Genomic DNA, 15,727 nt, shown 5'->3' with positions numbered 1-15,727 from the left:
GTATGGCCCTTAATTAGAAAATACATTTTCAAAAATTTAGCTTTTATGGCTCTCTTACCTAACAAGGTTCCCGACCCCTGTATTAGACTATACACCACCCCAGAGATTGTGAGTAATGTTGCGTCTTTAAAAGTATATTTAGGCTACAAAAACAAAATTTGGGAAAATTTTGTTTGTTTCCCCCAAATGGTTTAATTTCATATGGGATATGGCTATGCAAAAATCTAACACGAGTCACCGCCACTTTTCAAGGGTGGTGAACAACAAAGCCTTCGATCTTTGGGTGACGAAGAAGAATCGATGAACCAGCGAGATCGAGCATTGAAATGCGAAGATTGTAGCCTATTGTTGCTATAGGTAAATTAGTCAGAAATAATAATAGGCTACTGTAATATAATAATTGTGTTTTTATTTACGCCCATTGCGATAACATACAGTAGGCTACACTGCGATCACAGATGCGATACAAACAGACGACAGGAAGCAGAGAAGTGACATATAGGCCTAGTCTTCGAGTCAGCTGCTCCCCTTATTTTGGCTTGCCATTAAGTGTCTTTGCCGAGACACAGCCATTGGTTAAATAAAAGCGTCCTCTTTTGTTCAAACCAAGAGACGGTTCGATTTACTAATCCGGCCCTTAGTTTTGTTTACACACAAACACTGACTCAAACACAATAACTGAAGAATATAGAGTTGGTCTAACTTTAGTTCTTTATGCTTCTGCAATGTGCACTGAACTGCAAAGACTGTTACATGGGACTGTAACTACCCGGTACTTAGAAAATCCCAAACTTTTAGCAAGTAAAATGTGTACCTTTTTGTCGCAACTGTGTTTAAAACAAAAATGTTTCTTTTGGAGCATGGCGCCCTATACACAGGCTGTGCTAACATACAAGCTTCGTTTGACTGAAGGTCTATCTAACAGTAGCAAACATCGCTTGTATAAGTTGATAGTTTATGTACTCGCCAATAAATATGGCCAGTTTTTGTGTTAAATTTTGTGAGATTTTTAACTATTTGGTGCTGAAAATCCCAAAATTATCTGGCAACACTAGGAATCAGAAAAATTTCGTCATTTTTTCACTGCTGAGTGCTGACTGCTGACTACTCTAATTTTTATAGAATTTGTTTTGTTCCTACTTTGGAAATTTTTATGCATACTTAGGGACAAAGTTAGGGAAGTAAGCTGTTTAGGAAAATTTCTTGCCTTGGTTCACTTGCTGCACTGATTGAATATAGTGGGGTTTGTGCTGAAATCTGTTAAAATGTGACTACTGTACTGTAATTTTTTTTACATCTTTTTGAACTGATTCATCCACATCAATTTTTACCCAACAATATAAACTGTTATGCAGTGAACAATGGTGGAGTAACAGTTGAGACTAGAACCAGAGCACCATTCTTAGATTTTTGTTGATTGAGGAGTTTTTGAACCTAGATTTTGGGAACTTTATGTTTGTGTAATTTGTGAGAACCAGGGATATCTAAAGAAGGGGATACGAAGGCTTCTATTATGTCTGACGTTAGAAGGGCTTTTGTTTATTGTAAATAATCTCTGTTTATCGTAAAGTGACAATTGACATCGATAGAAGTTTAATAAATCTTGTTATAACCTGCATTGCGCTATTATCACGCCTGGATATTCACTGCATGCTCATGGTGGCTTGTTAATTCAAATACCCATATACATACTTGCTTTACATCTAGCCTACTGCAAAGGCTTAGTTAAAAAAATAACTTAAAACTTTACCTCTTGGTACTGTAGCAGTTTTGAGAATATAAATTGCTAAATGTGATCACTGAATCTCAATAAAGCACTGCAAGCTTATTAACAATACTTGAGTGAAAAAACCTTGCCTGAAAGTTATATTAAATCATCTGTAACCCAAATGAATTATTTAATATTGTATGACTTCATGTAGGTGTACAAAACTCTATATGGCTAAGTTTATGCCTGCACCAATGTTCTATATCAGGGGTGTTAAAATTATTTCTGCCATGATCCACCACAACCAAGCCTGACAACATGATGATCCACTAAATACGAATAGTAAACATATTGGACAATGGACAATTGGACATGCTTTAATTTTTATGGTGCTTTATTTAAATGTAAATAGATATATAACCTACAACATATTAGTAACTTTGTAAAAGTCAAAAGTGAAGTGTGCTACAGCTGCAACATTGTTTCAATGACAAAAATGATGAGTTGGTTTAGATCTCACAATAGCATCGATGCAGGGCTTTCTGATATCCTCAAAAGCTCATGAAGATGAGCATTTGTGAGTCTCGTTCTATGCTTGTTTTTTTACAAAATTCATTGATGAAAACAACGACTCACAAAGGTACCTACATTAAGGTGTACCAAAAAACCTTACTTTCACTGATCTTGCTGTTGGCTGGCAAAAAGTTGTGTTTGGGGTCAAAACTAATGCTAATATAAAAAAATTTTAATTTCATTGATGTTTGACGCCTATTTTCTTTACGTTTCCATGGAAACAACCCAAATTTTTAAAAAATGGTGTAACTTGAAAACCACTATAGTTAGAAAGTTCTAATACACACCAAAAGTTCCAGAACACCAATATTCCTATGAGTGTTTAATACATTTTATGGGTCTAGGTAATGTAGTTTTTTAGATATTTCCTAAAATAGCGTTTTTGTAAAAAATCTAGTTAATTTACTCTAAAAATTATTTTATACAAATTTTTGCTATAGCTGGCTAAAGTGGCAATGTAACAATCACACAGTAGTCTGGCAATGTAAACAAAAAATTAAAGTATATAATTGACTAAAAACTTAAATTACCGGTATACATACAGTTATATATGCAGTAAGCAATACTATTTTACTTCCTTTGACAATGCTCAAGACAAAAGGTATACCAGTGGTCAGCATTGGCGTAATTTTTTTTAAAAATTTGTTGAAATTAGGGGTGCTCTAAGTTATCTTACGAAAATTGTCAATATAGGCTAATCAATTGAAAACCTGACCGATGGAAAATGTTAAAACAAATGACTCAATCTAATAGTAAATTCAACCATGTTTAGCCTACGTCATGAAACGTCGAATCAACATAAAAGATAATTTTGTCGTATGTGTAATCGAATAGACTGCAACGGTGTGTCAAACGATCAGATAGAAATGAAAACAAGTATTACATGCGAGGCGAAAGTGATCTTACATTGAATATTGAAATATATTCGACTTTAATTTGTTCACGTCTGCCTTATAATGCGGCTTGCTATAAATTAATCACATCCAAATTTGTTTCTGCGGGTCGTTGTCTTGGAAACAAACTCCGTGACAAGTTCTTCCATGTTTAATTTCTCCGCCAATTCGCGATAACTACCTATAGGCTATAACGGCCAAATTGTTCAGTCGTTGTTGCGTTTGAGTGCTGCGAAGGTAGGTCTTCAAGCGTCGTAATAACGAAAAGGAACGTTCGGCTTCACAGGAAGAAGTCGGCATAACAATGTAAGTTACCAAAGCTGCATATATATTTGGCATTATATCGACCATTGACGGCTGTGCAATGAATTTCTGACGTAGCGTATTCACTGTCACAACATCACCGTCACGTTTGCAACAAGCGAACCACTGTTTGCGTTCACGCAGCAAATCCTTGCGTTCCCAATCACCATCATAAAATTGGCTTACTTTCGTAACATCGGCTTCTTTGATTGTGGGATTCTCTAGCAGCTCTCGTAGCAAGTCTGCCATTCGGTATGATGAAGAAGGGAAACGGCTAACGATTGCATCTGACGCCGTTTGCAGGATGTTTTTGTAGACGTTTGAGTAGAAAACAGCAATTTTCTTCGAGCCAGACAAATTGTTTTCTCTCGAACGGCACTTCTTGACGCAGTGCGCGTGTTTGTGCTTAATTGTTACGCAATAGTACAATCATGTCTGCCCTTGATATGTGTGGCGCTGCGTGCCACACACAAATGTAAAACACTGAAAATATTGCGCTTTGGTGAAACGACTTTCAAGAAAGAAAAAAAAAACGGTATTTAGCAATGCAAATTTCCATTTGAATCGGTGTATTTTGTATGCAAACCAGGACCCAGGGGTGCTCTCGCATTTATGTTGTTACCTCAGATTTTCATTTTGGGGTGCTCAAGCACCCTTCGCACCCCTGAAATGACGCCTATGGTGGTCAGGTACCTGTGTAGCCGTAATGTGATATGCATTGTTTTATGCATCATATCAATGGAAATCAATGTTGCTTGATTTGTAGTTTTTACAAGTATGTACAGTTTCATTCTTTTTTTAGTAACTCTTTCTGATGATGTAGCAACTGTGGCTTGTTTTTTTCTCAATCCTTTGATATGATCTTTAAAATGTTTTGTTTTGCTGTAGAATTCCAGGTGAGTTTGTCATAAAATTCAGTAAGAAGACCCAATGTTCATTCAGATGCATCATTGACAACTGGGATTGCTTTGATTATATTTCTTACCTTTAAGTACAGTAGATGTTTGTGCCAAAACTTGGGATTAGCTGTTAAAAAACTTGTATCTAATTTGAGCAAATTGAACCAAGTCCATGAGTCTTTTCCTATAAGGTTGTGGAGTTGAGTTTGTTGTTGAAGAACTGGCATTTGCTGGATTCTGGTTTTTGGAAGTTTACTTGATTAAAATACTCCATCATACTTTAAAAGTTCTCTAGCCATTTTCTGTTTCTGAGTGAAGGAAACATGATCACTGAATAGTGCAAAAATAACTAGGCGCTCAGAAAGGTACTACAAATGTTTACCAAACTTTGTCAAATATGCTGAAGATATTTCAATAAAAAGTGGAGGTATAGTTGCAGAATATTTTTGCATCTCTTTCATATCATTCCTCAACTGGCAATGTAGTTTTAAACCACCATTGATTAGAGAATCAAGAAAATTGGATGTAGTAAACCAGGGCTCTATAATCTATATGATATAATACTAGAAAAACTGCCAGGATACCAGACAAGTGTTCCATTTTTAAGCTCCAGGAGCATCACATCATGCTCATTGGATGAGTAGAGTATCAATAATATATTCTTTGAAAATATCTTCATTCAAATCACAATTGCTGAAGTTAAATCTGGTATCTGAAGCAACATTGAATGAAATCTCATCTCTGGCAGTTTTTCTAGTATTTTATCATATAGAGCCCTGGTTTACTGCATCCAATTCTCTTGATTCTCCAATCAATGATTTAAAACTACATTGCCAGTTAAGCAATGATATGAAAGAGATGCAAAAATATTCTGCAACTATACCTCCACTTTTGATTGAAATACCTTCAGCATATTTGACAAAGTTTGATAAACATTTGTGGTACCTTTCTGAGCGCCTAGTTATTTTTGCACTATTCAGCGATCATGTTTCCTTCACTCAGAAACAGAAAATGGCTAGAGAACTTTTAAAGCATGATGGAGTATTTAAATCAAGTAAACTTCCAAAAACCAGAATCCAGCAAATGCCAGTTCTTTAACAACAAACTCAACTCCACAACCTTATAGGAAAAGACTCATGGACTTGGTTCAATTTGCTCAAATTAGATACAAGTTTTTTAACAGCTAATCCCAAGTTTTGGCACAAACATCTACTGTACTTAAAGGTAAGAAATATAATCAAAGCAATCCCAGTTGTCAATGATGCATCTGAACGAACATTGGGTCTTCTTACTGAATTTTATGACAAACTCACCTGGAATTCTACAGCAAAACAAAACATTTCAAAGATTATCAAAGGATTGAGACAAAAACAAGCCACAGTTGCTACATCATCAGAAAGAGTTACTGGAATGGAATGAAACTGTACTTGTAAAAACTACAAATCAAGCAACATTGATTTCCATTGATATGATGCATAAAACAATGCATATCACATTACGGCTACACAGGTACCTGACCACTGGTATACCTTTTGTCTTGAGCATTGTCAAAGGAAGTAAAATAGTATTGCTTACTGCATAAATCTTTTCAGGTATATACAATGTATGTATATACTGTATGTATACCGGTAATTTAAGTTTTTAGTTAATTATATACTTTAATTTTTTGTTTACATTGCCAGACTACTGTGTGATTGTTACATTGCCACTTTAGCCAGCTATAGCAAAAATTTGTATAAAATAATTTTTAGAGTAAATTAACTAGATTTTTTACAAAAACGCTATTTTAGGAAATATCTAAAAAACTACATTACCTAGACCCATAAAATGTATTAAACACTCATAGGAATATTGGTGTTCTGGAACTTTTGGTGTGTATTAGAGCTTTCTAACTATAGTGGTTTTCAAGTTACGCCATTTTTTAAAAATTTGGGTTGTTTCCATGGAAACGTAAAGAAAATAGGCGTCACACATCAATAAAATTTAAAATTTTTTATATTAGCATTAGTTTTGACCCCAAACACAACTTTTTGCCAGCCAACAGCAAGATCAGTGAAAGTAAGGTTTTTTTTGGTACACCCTAACCTACATAGAAGCGAAGCAAGTAAGGACCCTTTCAGTCAGCCTTGTTATAACTGGGTAGTGGGTACTTGGGTAGCCTACCTTTCCAAGGTTACAAGTGCTAACCAAAACACATTTGGATTTGCGATACAAATCTCATCTCTTTTAAGATTACACACTTACACAGTTCAACCTGCATTTTATACCAGCAATGCATATTCAGTGGAAAGTTTGGTTTTCCAAGTGCCATCAACATCAACAGGCCGTGGATAAGAGATTAGCTCTATAACTGAAGTTCTGATAAACAATTAAACATGTGAGGGCATAAATCGACAAATCTTTGAATGCAGGATGCTGAAGCAGTACAGCAAATCAAAATGCTTCACTGTCATCCACTGGTGTCCCATCTTTTTCGTTGACGTTGAAAGATCCACACAAGAAGTTGAAAAGATCTGGAACCAGATCTAGATCCGCCATTTGAACATCACTGTTCTATATATGTATATATAGCAATTATAGCATACAATTTATCAGTATTTTTATTAGTAGAATATAGGCCTAGTAGGTAAATTAGTACTAGATTAATTTGTTTTTATTTAGTGCATACAATTATTTTGGCATGCAATTATCAAGTTGCATTCAAACTGCAAAATGTGGGTCTGCTACTATTCGGTGAGTTCCTAACCTCTAACCCCTAACCCTAAAACGGCAATGATAATTAGGCTATGGTACCCGATAATTTAAAAAAAAAATTGAAAAAATCACCGAATAGGGATCGGACTCACCGAATCGGGCCATCCTGGCAAAATGTAGTCTATATACTCAAACTGACGTGTTTTTCACAGATTAATACAATACACATTTTGTTACTAAACTTTTTATATCAACCATTTTTAATATTTTGCTGGAAGGTGATTAAACTAAACACAGTCATGAACAATAAATTCGATGCGTAAGTAACTGTAAAGTTTAATTATATGAATTTGGACTTAAAATCTTTAAGTCTAACTGATTTTATGCTATAAGCTTAGACGCCACATTTACTTACACTGTGATGCTCTTCTTATGAAGTCTTTTTAGCGAGCATTAATAAGCTTGTACTATAGCGAGAAATACATGTTGGAAAAGTTTTTCTCAAACCATATGTTGTGATGCCCTGGTACTTCATTCAAAACGTCGCAGTTACACAACAGATTGACTTTTTTACTAACTGAACATTACTGTTAGTTTATAAATTTTGACTTTAATTTAGTGTAATCTTGCAATTGAAATTATTTATATATATGATATACGACATTTGTAAGCACGGCGCTTGTAGGATTTAAGCCACCTGCGCTCAATGGTCGGCAATGTCTATCCTCTATTTTTCTCTCATAAATTCATAAAATGCCTTGTTCAACAACACACAGCAAGAGTTAGAATAATGTTTCTTGATCTTGCTATATTTTCATTCTTAAAACATTTATTCAGCTGCTGGAATTGGCAATGTGTTTTGTTTTTAAAGAATCTTTTCATTCATAGATTAATCAGGCCATATTGTCAATTCCATTAACAAATCATTTGCATTGAAAAATCATTTGCATTAAAAAAGTTTAAAATCTCAGACTAAAAGATGACGACAGCGGCTCCGGTTCAGAAGAAACAAAAGAAGATTCAAATAAAAATTTTCAAGATGTTGCACCTGGACCTGGGGAGCACCCATTACAGTATACTTACTGCTTTTGGTATTCCAAAAGACCTCCTGGAAGAACTCAAGATCCTTCAAGCTTTGAGAAAAACATGAAAATTGTAGGGACGTTTCGATCGGTAAGTAAAACGTTTTACACAACACTCACATGTAAATTGGTCACTTATTTCACTGAAGAAGTGAATGAAAATGATATCAGTAGGCCTAGTCATGTTAGGCAGGGTTTGGGGTTAGATTTCTGGCTCTGTGCTGAATTAAAGTGACTTTTGTTTCATAATATTGATATTATTTGTGAAGATCTAGCTATTTGTTCCAGCTAGCTCAAGTCCACTTGCTTCTAAAGTTTTTCAGTAAAAGTTCCTTAGAAATCTTGGAAAATATATCCGGGCCATAAATTTTCTGTACTTCACTTTTTTAAACAGATGATTTGATGAGTGATAAAAATCTCATTGTTGATGAAATATAAAAAGTTTGTTTGCCATATTTTGTCACTGTTATGTCTGTACCATGTTGTTTTGCAGTCTTTTTCCAATGAAACACGAGTTTTCTGCCACTTAATTTTAAACATAACACATAATTATGTGCACGTGCAGTCATTTCATTACAATCACTTAGGTGGAACAATTTTGGAAAATCTACAGCCACATGGTGAGAGTGAGCGATCTGGTCGGGCACAGTGATGTTCACGTGTTTAAAGGCGGAATAAAACCACTCTGGGAGGTGGGATGGCTTCTTTTGCTTCAATGCTTGCATTAAATAAAACCTTAGCGTATTTTCCATAAATTGGCTTAGATAGCTATTTCACCAATACACAAAACAAGGTACTACTATCCAAGGTTTGTTTAAAAAAAATAGTTCCATTAAAGAGATTTATTGTCTGATCATTGATAAATCATTGCCGAGATGTGCCAGTTCTCATCACAAAGAAGCCTGGACATCCCAGGAAGACGTGGGCTGATACAATAAATGGTGACAGGAAGCGGTGGCAGATGACCAACATTAGCCCCCACGATCGTGATGAGTGGAGACTGGGGATGTGCCTTGCCAGACCCCGTCCTATCCCGACATCCGGGAAATAAGACGTAAAACGGGAAGAAGAAGAAAAGAAACATTTCAATCTGGTCTGAATGTATCTTATGCATGAAGTATCATACGAGAATTTAATGTACCGTGGTTTGTTGACATTTGGGACATACACCATTCGTAATGAGTCCCCCTGCAAACCAGCGGTTTTCAACCGAGAAAACTCCGATTGACCACCTGTTTTGCATGAGTTCATTTGTTATTTTTTGTTTTGTTTTTTTCTAGACCTTTGCGTCATAAATATATAAAAACAATATTGCATCCCAATCTTCAACAAAACAAAGAAATGAATCGAATTTTTTCGGCTTACGTGGAGCACGCATATGCAAAACTAAAAATGTACAGCACACAAAAGTTACAGAAACTCGTTTTGAAACGTGCAAGGGCTCATGAAACTGCACACTGCACAGTAATGCTTTTTTATTCCACAAAGGACAAAGAAAATCGTTCTGGTGGGAAGTGGATAGTCAGACTTCGCAAGGGATTGGTCACCCGCTGCTGGGAGAACCTCATACTGGCAATGCTCGGCGAACAGTTCATGGTGGGAGACGAGATATGCGGTGCAGTTGTTTCTATTCGTTTTCAGGTAATAACGTTTCGTTGTCTCACACATGCTTCTTGCTCGCTTAGGCTACTTTTCAATAAGCCTACTTTCTCCGGGCCATTAGTATGATATTGTGGTTTCGGACAAATAACAGGTAGAATTATTTTTATTGGTTTCAAATGGATACAGTATTTAAAAAAGTCGATAGCCAAACGATTGGTTTCTGCCAAAATCATTAGAAAGATCAAATCTTGGCCAATAAGTTTACACAAAGGAAGTTATCGCATGATTTTGGTGAACCGGATAAAAACTTGTACACTTATCTATAGAATGGTTGCGTTTCCATATGATATCCGTTTTTCATCGCATTGAATACCGTTGTTATTCGAATTAAATGTTAGGACTATTTGTTGCGGTTTATTTTATTTTGCAATTGTTTAAGCAACGGACCCAAAGAACAGGCAAGAAGCTGTGACGTACAAGCGCTTAGCCTTTCATATCGCGCAACACACGAGAAATCATTAAACTTTTCCGGATTTGAAGTCCAAATTATTGAGCAACCCAATCAAATTATTAAAATTAAAACTAGTAGTTTCACCCTGTCCCTTGCATCTTCCTCCTTAAAAAAGTCGGACTGAAGGAGGAAGATGCAAGGGACAGGGTGAAATGGAGAAAAGGGATTAAAACAATTGCTGCGCGGAAACAATCGGCCACCCACACTAGTGGGGAACAAACCGACGATGGATTATGATGATGAAAACATTACCTTTCTCTCACACCATTTCTTTTTTTTATATTTTGTCTGATTTCTTATGACAAATAATTTTCGTGATCGAGCAAATCGATGTTGTCGAACTTTATTTGTAATTGTACCTGAATTTTACGTGGAAGCCTAAAGAGACGATTTTTGTTGTGTAACGCTTTTTTATCGTCTCGTGTCTCAGGAGGACATCATATCAATATGGAACAGAACAGCATGCGACACACAAGTGACGTCACGTATCAGAGACACTTTGCGTCGTGTCCTTAATCTCCCCCCTAACACAGTCATGGAATACAAAACGCATAACGAGAGTTTAAAGTAAGTGTTTCTAAGAAGACGTTTCCTACTCCTATTAACCCTTCATACGTTACTTTGCTGTTTTATGTTTGTTTATGCGTAGTTGTGCATTGTTATTGTGTATTCATATTCATGCTAGTTTGTATTCTTTTACTGATGAACGTGTGCTGGTTTATTTTGGATGTCGTATTGATTTGACGCGATAGTTTAGTTTTTGTCCAGTCTAATATTGCTGATGTTCTTTTTCAAATAAGCATGAAATGTGGTTCAATAACTCAACGTTGTCAAAAGACGAAGCTGTTTTAGAATCACAGTATTTTAGCACTAAACAGCTTTTGCTGAGATGAGCTTTTTGTAGATGATCCAATTTGTGGATTATCGTCTGACTTGCTCAGTGCGCCTTAATTTATAAGTGTTCATTTTGCCCTGACAGCAATTTAAGTTTGAGATCCGTGATTTAAGCTATTACTTTTTATGCAAGCGAGATACCGTTGTCGTTTCACATTGGCCAACGATTTGTGTGGGTAAGCTACATGTTATTTTTGGATTTAGTGAATTTTGGAATTGTTTAGACAGTTAGTGCTGCGAGGAAACACGCAAATTTACTCCGACCGCTTAATTTTGTTAAAATCACGATATTTTAACCGAAATTAATTTTTTCCAGGGACAAGTCGAGCTTTCGTAACACTGCTGCTTTCACCAGATAGCATCATGACGGTTTTCGTGTGTTTAAAAATTTCCAGTCAAGAAAATGGTGTGGTATTCCAGAGTTGTTTTACGAAACCTTTTGCGACTTTGCTATTTTTACATCAATTTTTGTACTTAAATCTTAACCCAATGGGAAGCGATGTAATCGTCCAACTTTTCAAGTCTCACATTCATTCAACTCCATCGGGTATGGAATCGGCAAGTGTTAAAAGCCAGAACTAGCGTTCATATTAGGTGTCGGCTGACCTTTGATTCCAACTAATTTAAAATTTCGTTCGTCTCACTATTGCATTCAAGTTTGGCTTCCAGTGCATTGCTGACCAGAGTTTAATTTTGGAGCAATGAAGCTTCAAAATTTGTAAAATTTTTCCATATTTTCAAAAAAATTTCTCCAGAAGTTGTTATTTTTTATTTACATGCACGGGTTTGTGACATGAAACTAAACGGAGCGTAATAAGAATGATAATTTGAAACATTTTAACAGAAAATGTTGTATGTACAAATTTTCCGTTTTTATGTAGATCATACTATACGTAGGTCATAGAGTTAAATTATTTTTTTCCGTCTTCCCGGCTGCAAGAAAAACGGGGGAATCGAAAACCCAATTGGTGACACTAGGCAGCAGCTGCTGACTTATGAAATAAAATTTACTTTTAATGATTTTGTCTCTCTTCGCTTTTATCCGACTGGAGTTGTCTAATTATCGAGGAAAAGAAAGAATATCTAACCAAGTGACTAAGTGAGAAAAATAATTAACTTATCTGTGAAGTTTGAATTTATTTTATATTCACCGGCGAAAGTGTTGTTTCATGTTTTATTTCCGACCATCAAAGTGAAAAACATTTGCCTACCTGCAGCTGCAATCACATAACAAGTGTCTGGAAAAAAGATAAAAGCAACAAAACGTCAAAGCGTACTGGAGACGAAAATGATTCACAAATACAGTTCAGGGTTTTCGCACGGTTGCGACACCTTTCAGAAAATGTCAAAAACGAATTCAATTTTATTTTTCATTGCTGGCGCGAACGTGTAGAGAACGATAAAGTAAACACACGAATTTTACACCAACAAAAGGAAAAGATGACTAAACCAAAAAGTTTAAAATATGCATCAATAAAACAGAGTTTTAAAAATGCACAGCCACCAAACTTAGAAAGGCTACAGTAGTAGCATAGATATATCTATGGTAGTAGCTAGGCTATACACGCAGCTGCGGCGCAAAAGTATTTGAAATGAAGTTACAAGCTCATTTTGTTCATACAACCAGAACCAACCAGTAAAATTTAACGATAGCAATCGAGGACTGTTGATATCTTTGGTCCTGTCAGCCATCAAAGCTAAGTATCAGCATGCATAGCATAGCCTATTGTTTATCCTTTGACTAGTGCAATTCGCGCAGAACCGTGTGTTTGTCTGCTCCGACAGCTTAACTTCATTCTGTCAAACTTGGTGACCGAGCCTGCATCAGTGGCTCAATACATCTGCAAGTACGCGAAACTTTTGATTGAATCTTTATCCTCGGACTGGAAAAGCTTCTTTGAGAGCCTAATCCGGCAGTTTTGCATAGGCTACTTGTAGAAGCTTTGAACCACTGACGCAGACCCGGTGTAGCAGTCCAAGAGTTACTGCATGCCAAAAGTTACAAGAGTTGCCAAATATTTCATTTAAATTTTATTTAATTTTGTTTCAAAAAAATAATTAAATTTTTAACCTCTCAAAAGGTCAGATTAATAATTACAAGTATTTTGTAATGTTAACTGAAAAGCTTGCATTAGTTTGAGAGCAATGAATTCATTACACTTAGTTAAAACAATTTTCGCTTTTCTATCGATTGTGAAAACGCCTGGCACCGCTGGTAACTTTTGGACTGACAGTAACTTCCAGACTGCAACGCCGCAGAAGCAGTCCAAAAGTTACTGAGATTGTAAGTGGGTGTGCTTTTTCGAAATTCTTTTGGGAAAACTTGTGAATGGACTGAAACTTCACTTGGTCAGTAGATTAAACCCTCTGCAAGTGTGTGAAAGATGAATCCCAAGGATATATATTCTCACCACGAAACCATAATTCTAGACTTTTAAGTTTCGTGCCACGTGTTTTCGATGGGAGTGGGAGTCCAACGGAAATTCATTGGAATCTCAAAGTGTTCAACACTTTCGTAAAAGCTAAAGCCTTCCCCGCGTGTGATACTGTGATAGCCTACTCACTGAAGGTTGATGGCGTTTTGACTACTGGTTGGCCTACATGTAGCCTAAGTTACTTTATATTTCTTCAAAACGGTAATTATGAAAAACCAGACCAAAAATAGGCTCACTGCTTCATTCACTAGAAAACTTTGGTTTTAACTTTCATGAAATAGGCCTACATAAAATATAGTCAAAGACTATGTTCGTCAACTACAACTCAAGACCAGCGGCTAACAAGTCAGCCTTCAAATGCAAACTTTGTACGATATATTAAGGCCTGTTGCTGTATAGCTTACTAAATGCCACCGATTCGCGTATAGCCCGATTTAAACTTTGAAATGTTTGGAGCGATGATCAATTAAATTATTTGTTTCAACAGAGCCATATAGCCTACAATGAGTCAATAAAACACTCATAATAGGCTACTACATTGTGAATCGTAGGTTGCATTATAGCACAATCAGGATGACAGCAAAAGACTATAAGCTAAGTGGTCATCTAGTCAATCACCTCCCCACGCAAATTTATTTGCCAACGCACGTAAGGCACGGACACAACTTCAAATGGTATGATACAAACAAATCAGGTTAAAATGATAGCCTACGTAAATTGTTAGGTTACAAATTCAAATTTCATTCCAAAACAGCAACAATTTCTGGTACAAAACTCATCTTATTTTCGCTTCATTCCCAATAATACGTTTCTGCTGTAAATCATGTGTTAAGATGCAATGGTGGATAAGTCTTCAAGTTCAACATGTTTTCAATGTTGAAATCATTTATACAAATCTGCTGCAAGCGTCAAATCTGAAAACCTTGTTTTAGTAACTTCTGGACTGGCAGTAACTTTCAGACCGCGTATACGCGGTCCAGAAGTTACGGTAACTTTCAGACCGCAGTAACTCCTGGACCGTTACACCGGTCATCGAGATTGACAAAAGTTTCCGATTGTTGAAGTGTTGGTGCCGGGGAATTATTCCATTCATTAGATCCTGCTGAATGGATAGTAGTCCATAACATGCGTCGCTCAAGCGCGCACCCCTAGAGTCAAACCAGCTCCGCTTGATCGTGAAACTTCTTCACGAAATCACGCGCTAACCAACTGAGCTATCGGGGCGGATTTAACTCAACTACCAGATTTAAAAGTTTACTCTTAAAGGTTTCTCAATCCGAAGACAAAGATGCAATCAATCACTGTCTTTATGTCACACGTTTCTCAAAACGTTAACTCCCTCTCGATCCTAGGTTTTTCTTGAGTGTGGTGATCAACAGTTAAGCCTGGTCTACACTACAAGCCCGAAAAGCGCAAACGCATGCCTTGTCCAGCCTCGACTGACTAAAAACTGTCTACACTGGCAAATTTGATCTTGCAACCGTGTGCATTCAAGCGCTAACAACATCACTTTCTGCTTGGCTACATCATCTGGCTGGAAATTCGCCTTCAATTGATTCAAACTTATCAATCAAACGCATCCATCGCTGTACTGACACAGTGTAATAGGTCAACTGAAAATAATCTAGAATAGTATTGTAGGCCTACAGCTATCTTTTAACTTGTACAGTTGAACACTGCAATCAATGCAAGGCTAGCAGGTAGGCCAACCCAAGTTTGACCAAAAGCCTGGTGAAGTGCTACCTGAACCTGACCAACAGCTAAAGATAGTTTGAATCCGTCTAAGAAGTAGGACCACCATACTAGCTGGAAGGCCAACTTTAATCATACCAACATCCTAGTGAAGTGCCACCTTAACCAAACTAACAGCTAAGTATAGGCCTATGTAAGACTTTTTTAAACCTAACCTTTTAATTTTTATCTACACTCACCAACTAACCTATTAACTGAAACAGAGTACCATCTTTCCAGAAAACTGAAACTGCCTTTCCGCCAAAGTCCCACAAAATGCCAAGACCTGAGCTCAAACTAAATTTTGAGCCAGAACCTTGGTCAAGCGAATCTCTCCAGAGCGTAAAAAAAGCTCGCGATGACCAGACATTTTCAGGCCGAAGGCGGCGCTGTAGCCGAGAG

General features: G+C 36.5%; 1 protein-coding gene across 1 annotated transcript; it reads left to right on the top strand.

The window, feature by feature from the left end:
* Positions 1 to 7,286: 7,286 nt before the first annotated feature.
* LOC145785362 (eukaryotic translation initiation factor 4E type 2-like) lies at positions 7,287 to 12,179 on the top strand. The gene is made up of 6 exons (XM_082597016.1): positions 7,287 to 7,389; positions 8,042 to 8,243; positions 8,740 to 8,844; positions 9,641 to 9,793; positions 10,696 to 10,832; positions 11,476 to 12,179. Exons 1-6 carry the CDS (start codon positions 7,370 to 7,372, stop codon positions 11,516 to 11,518), a joined length of 660 nt encoding a protein of 219 aa, XP_082453142.1. The 5' UTR covers positions 7,287 to 7,369; the 3' UTR covers positions 11,519 to 12,179.
* Positions 12,180 to 15,727: the final 3,548 nt, after the last annotated feature.

Source organism: Aplidium turbinatum, chromosome 16, assembly GCF_918807975.1.
Source record: "Aplidium turbinatum chromosome 16, kaAplTurb1.1, whole genome shotgun sequence".
Taxonomy (NCBI): Eukaryota; Metazoa; Chordata; class Ascidiacea; order Aplousobranchia; family Polyclinidae; genus Aplidium; species Aplidium turbinatum.
Note: the sequence above shows the minus strand (reverse complement) of the source record. Positions and strands in the feature narration are given on the sequence as shown.

Bases quoted from the DNA above. Each gene is read 5' to 3' on its own strand.
- LOC145785362 (XM_082597016.1), top strand. From the start codon at position 7,370: ATGAACAATAAATTCGATGC. The intron at 7,390-8,041 runs GTAAGTAACTGT...TTAAAATCTCAG, and splicing joins ATGAACAATAAATTCGATGC to ACTAAAAGATGACGACAGCG. The intron at 8,845-9,640 runs GTGGGATGGCTT...TATTCCACAAAG, and splicing joins GAATAAAACCACTCTGGGAG to GACAAAGAAAATCGTTCTGG.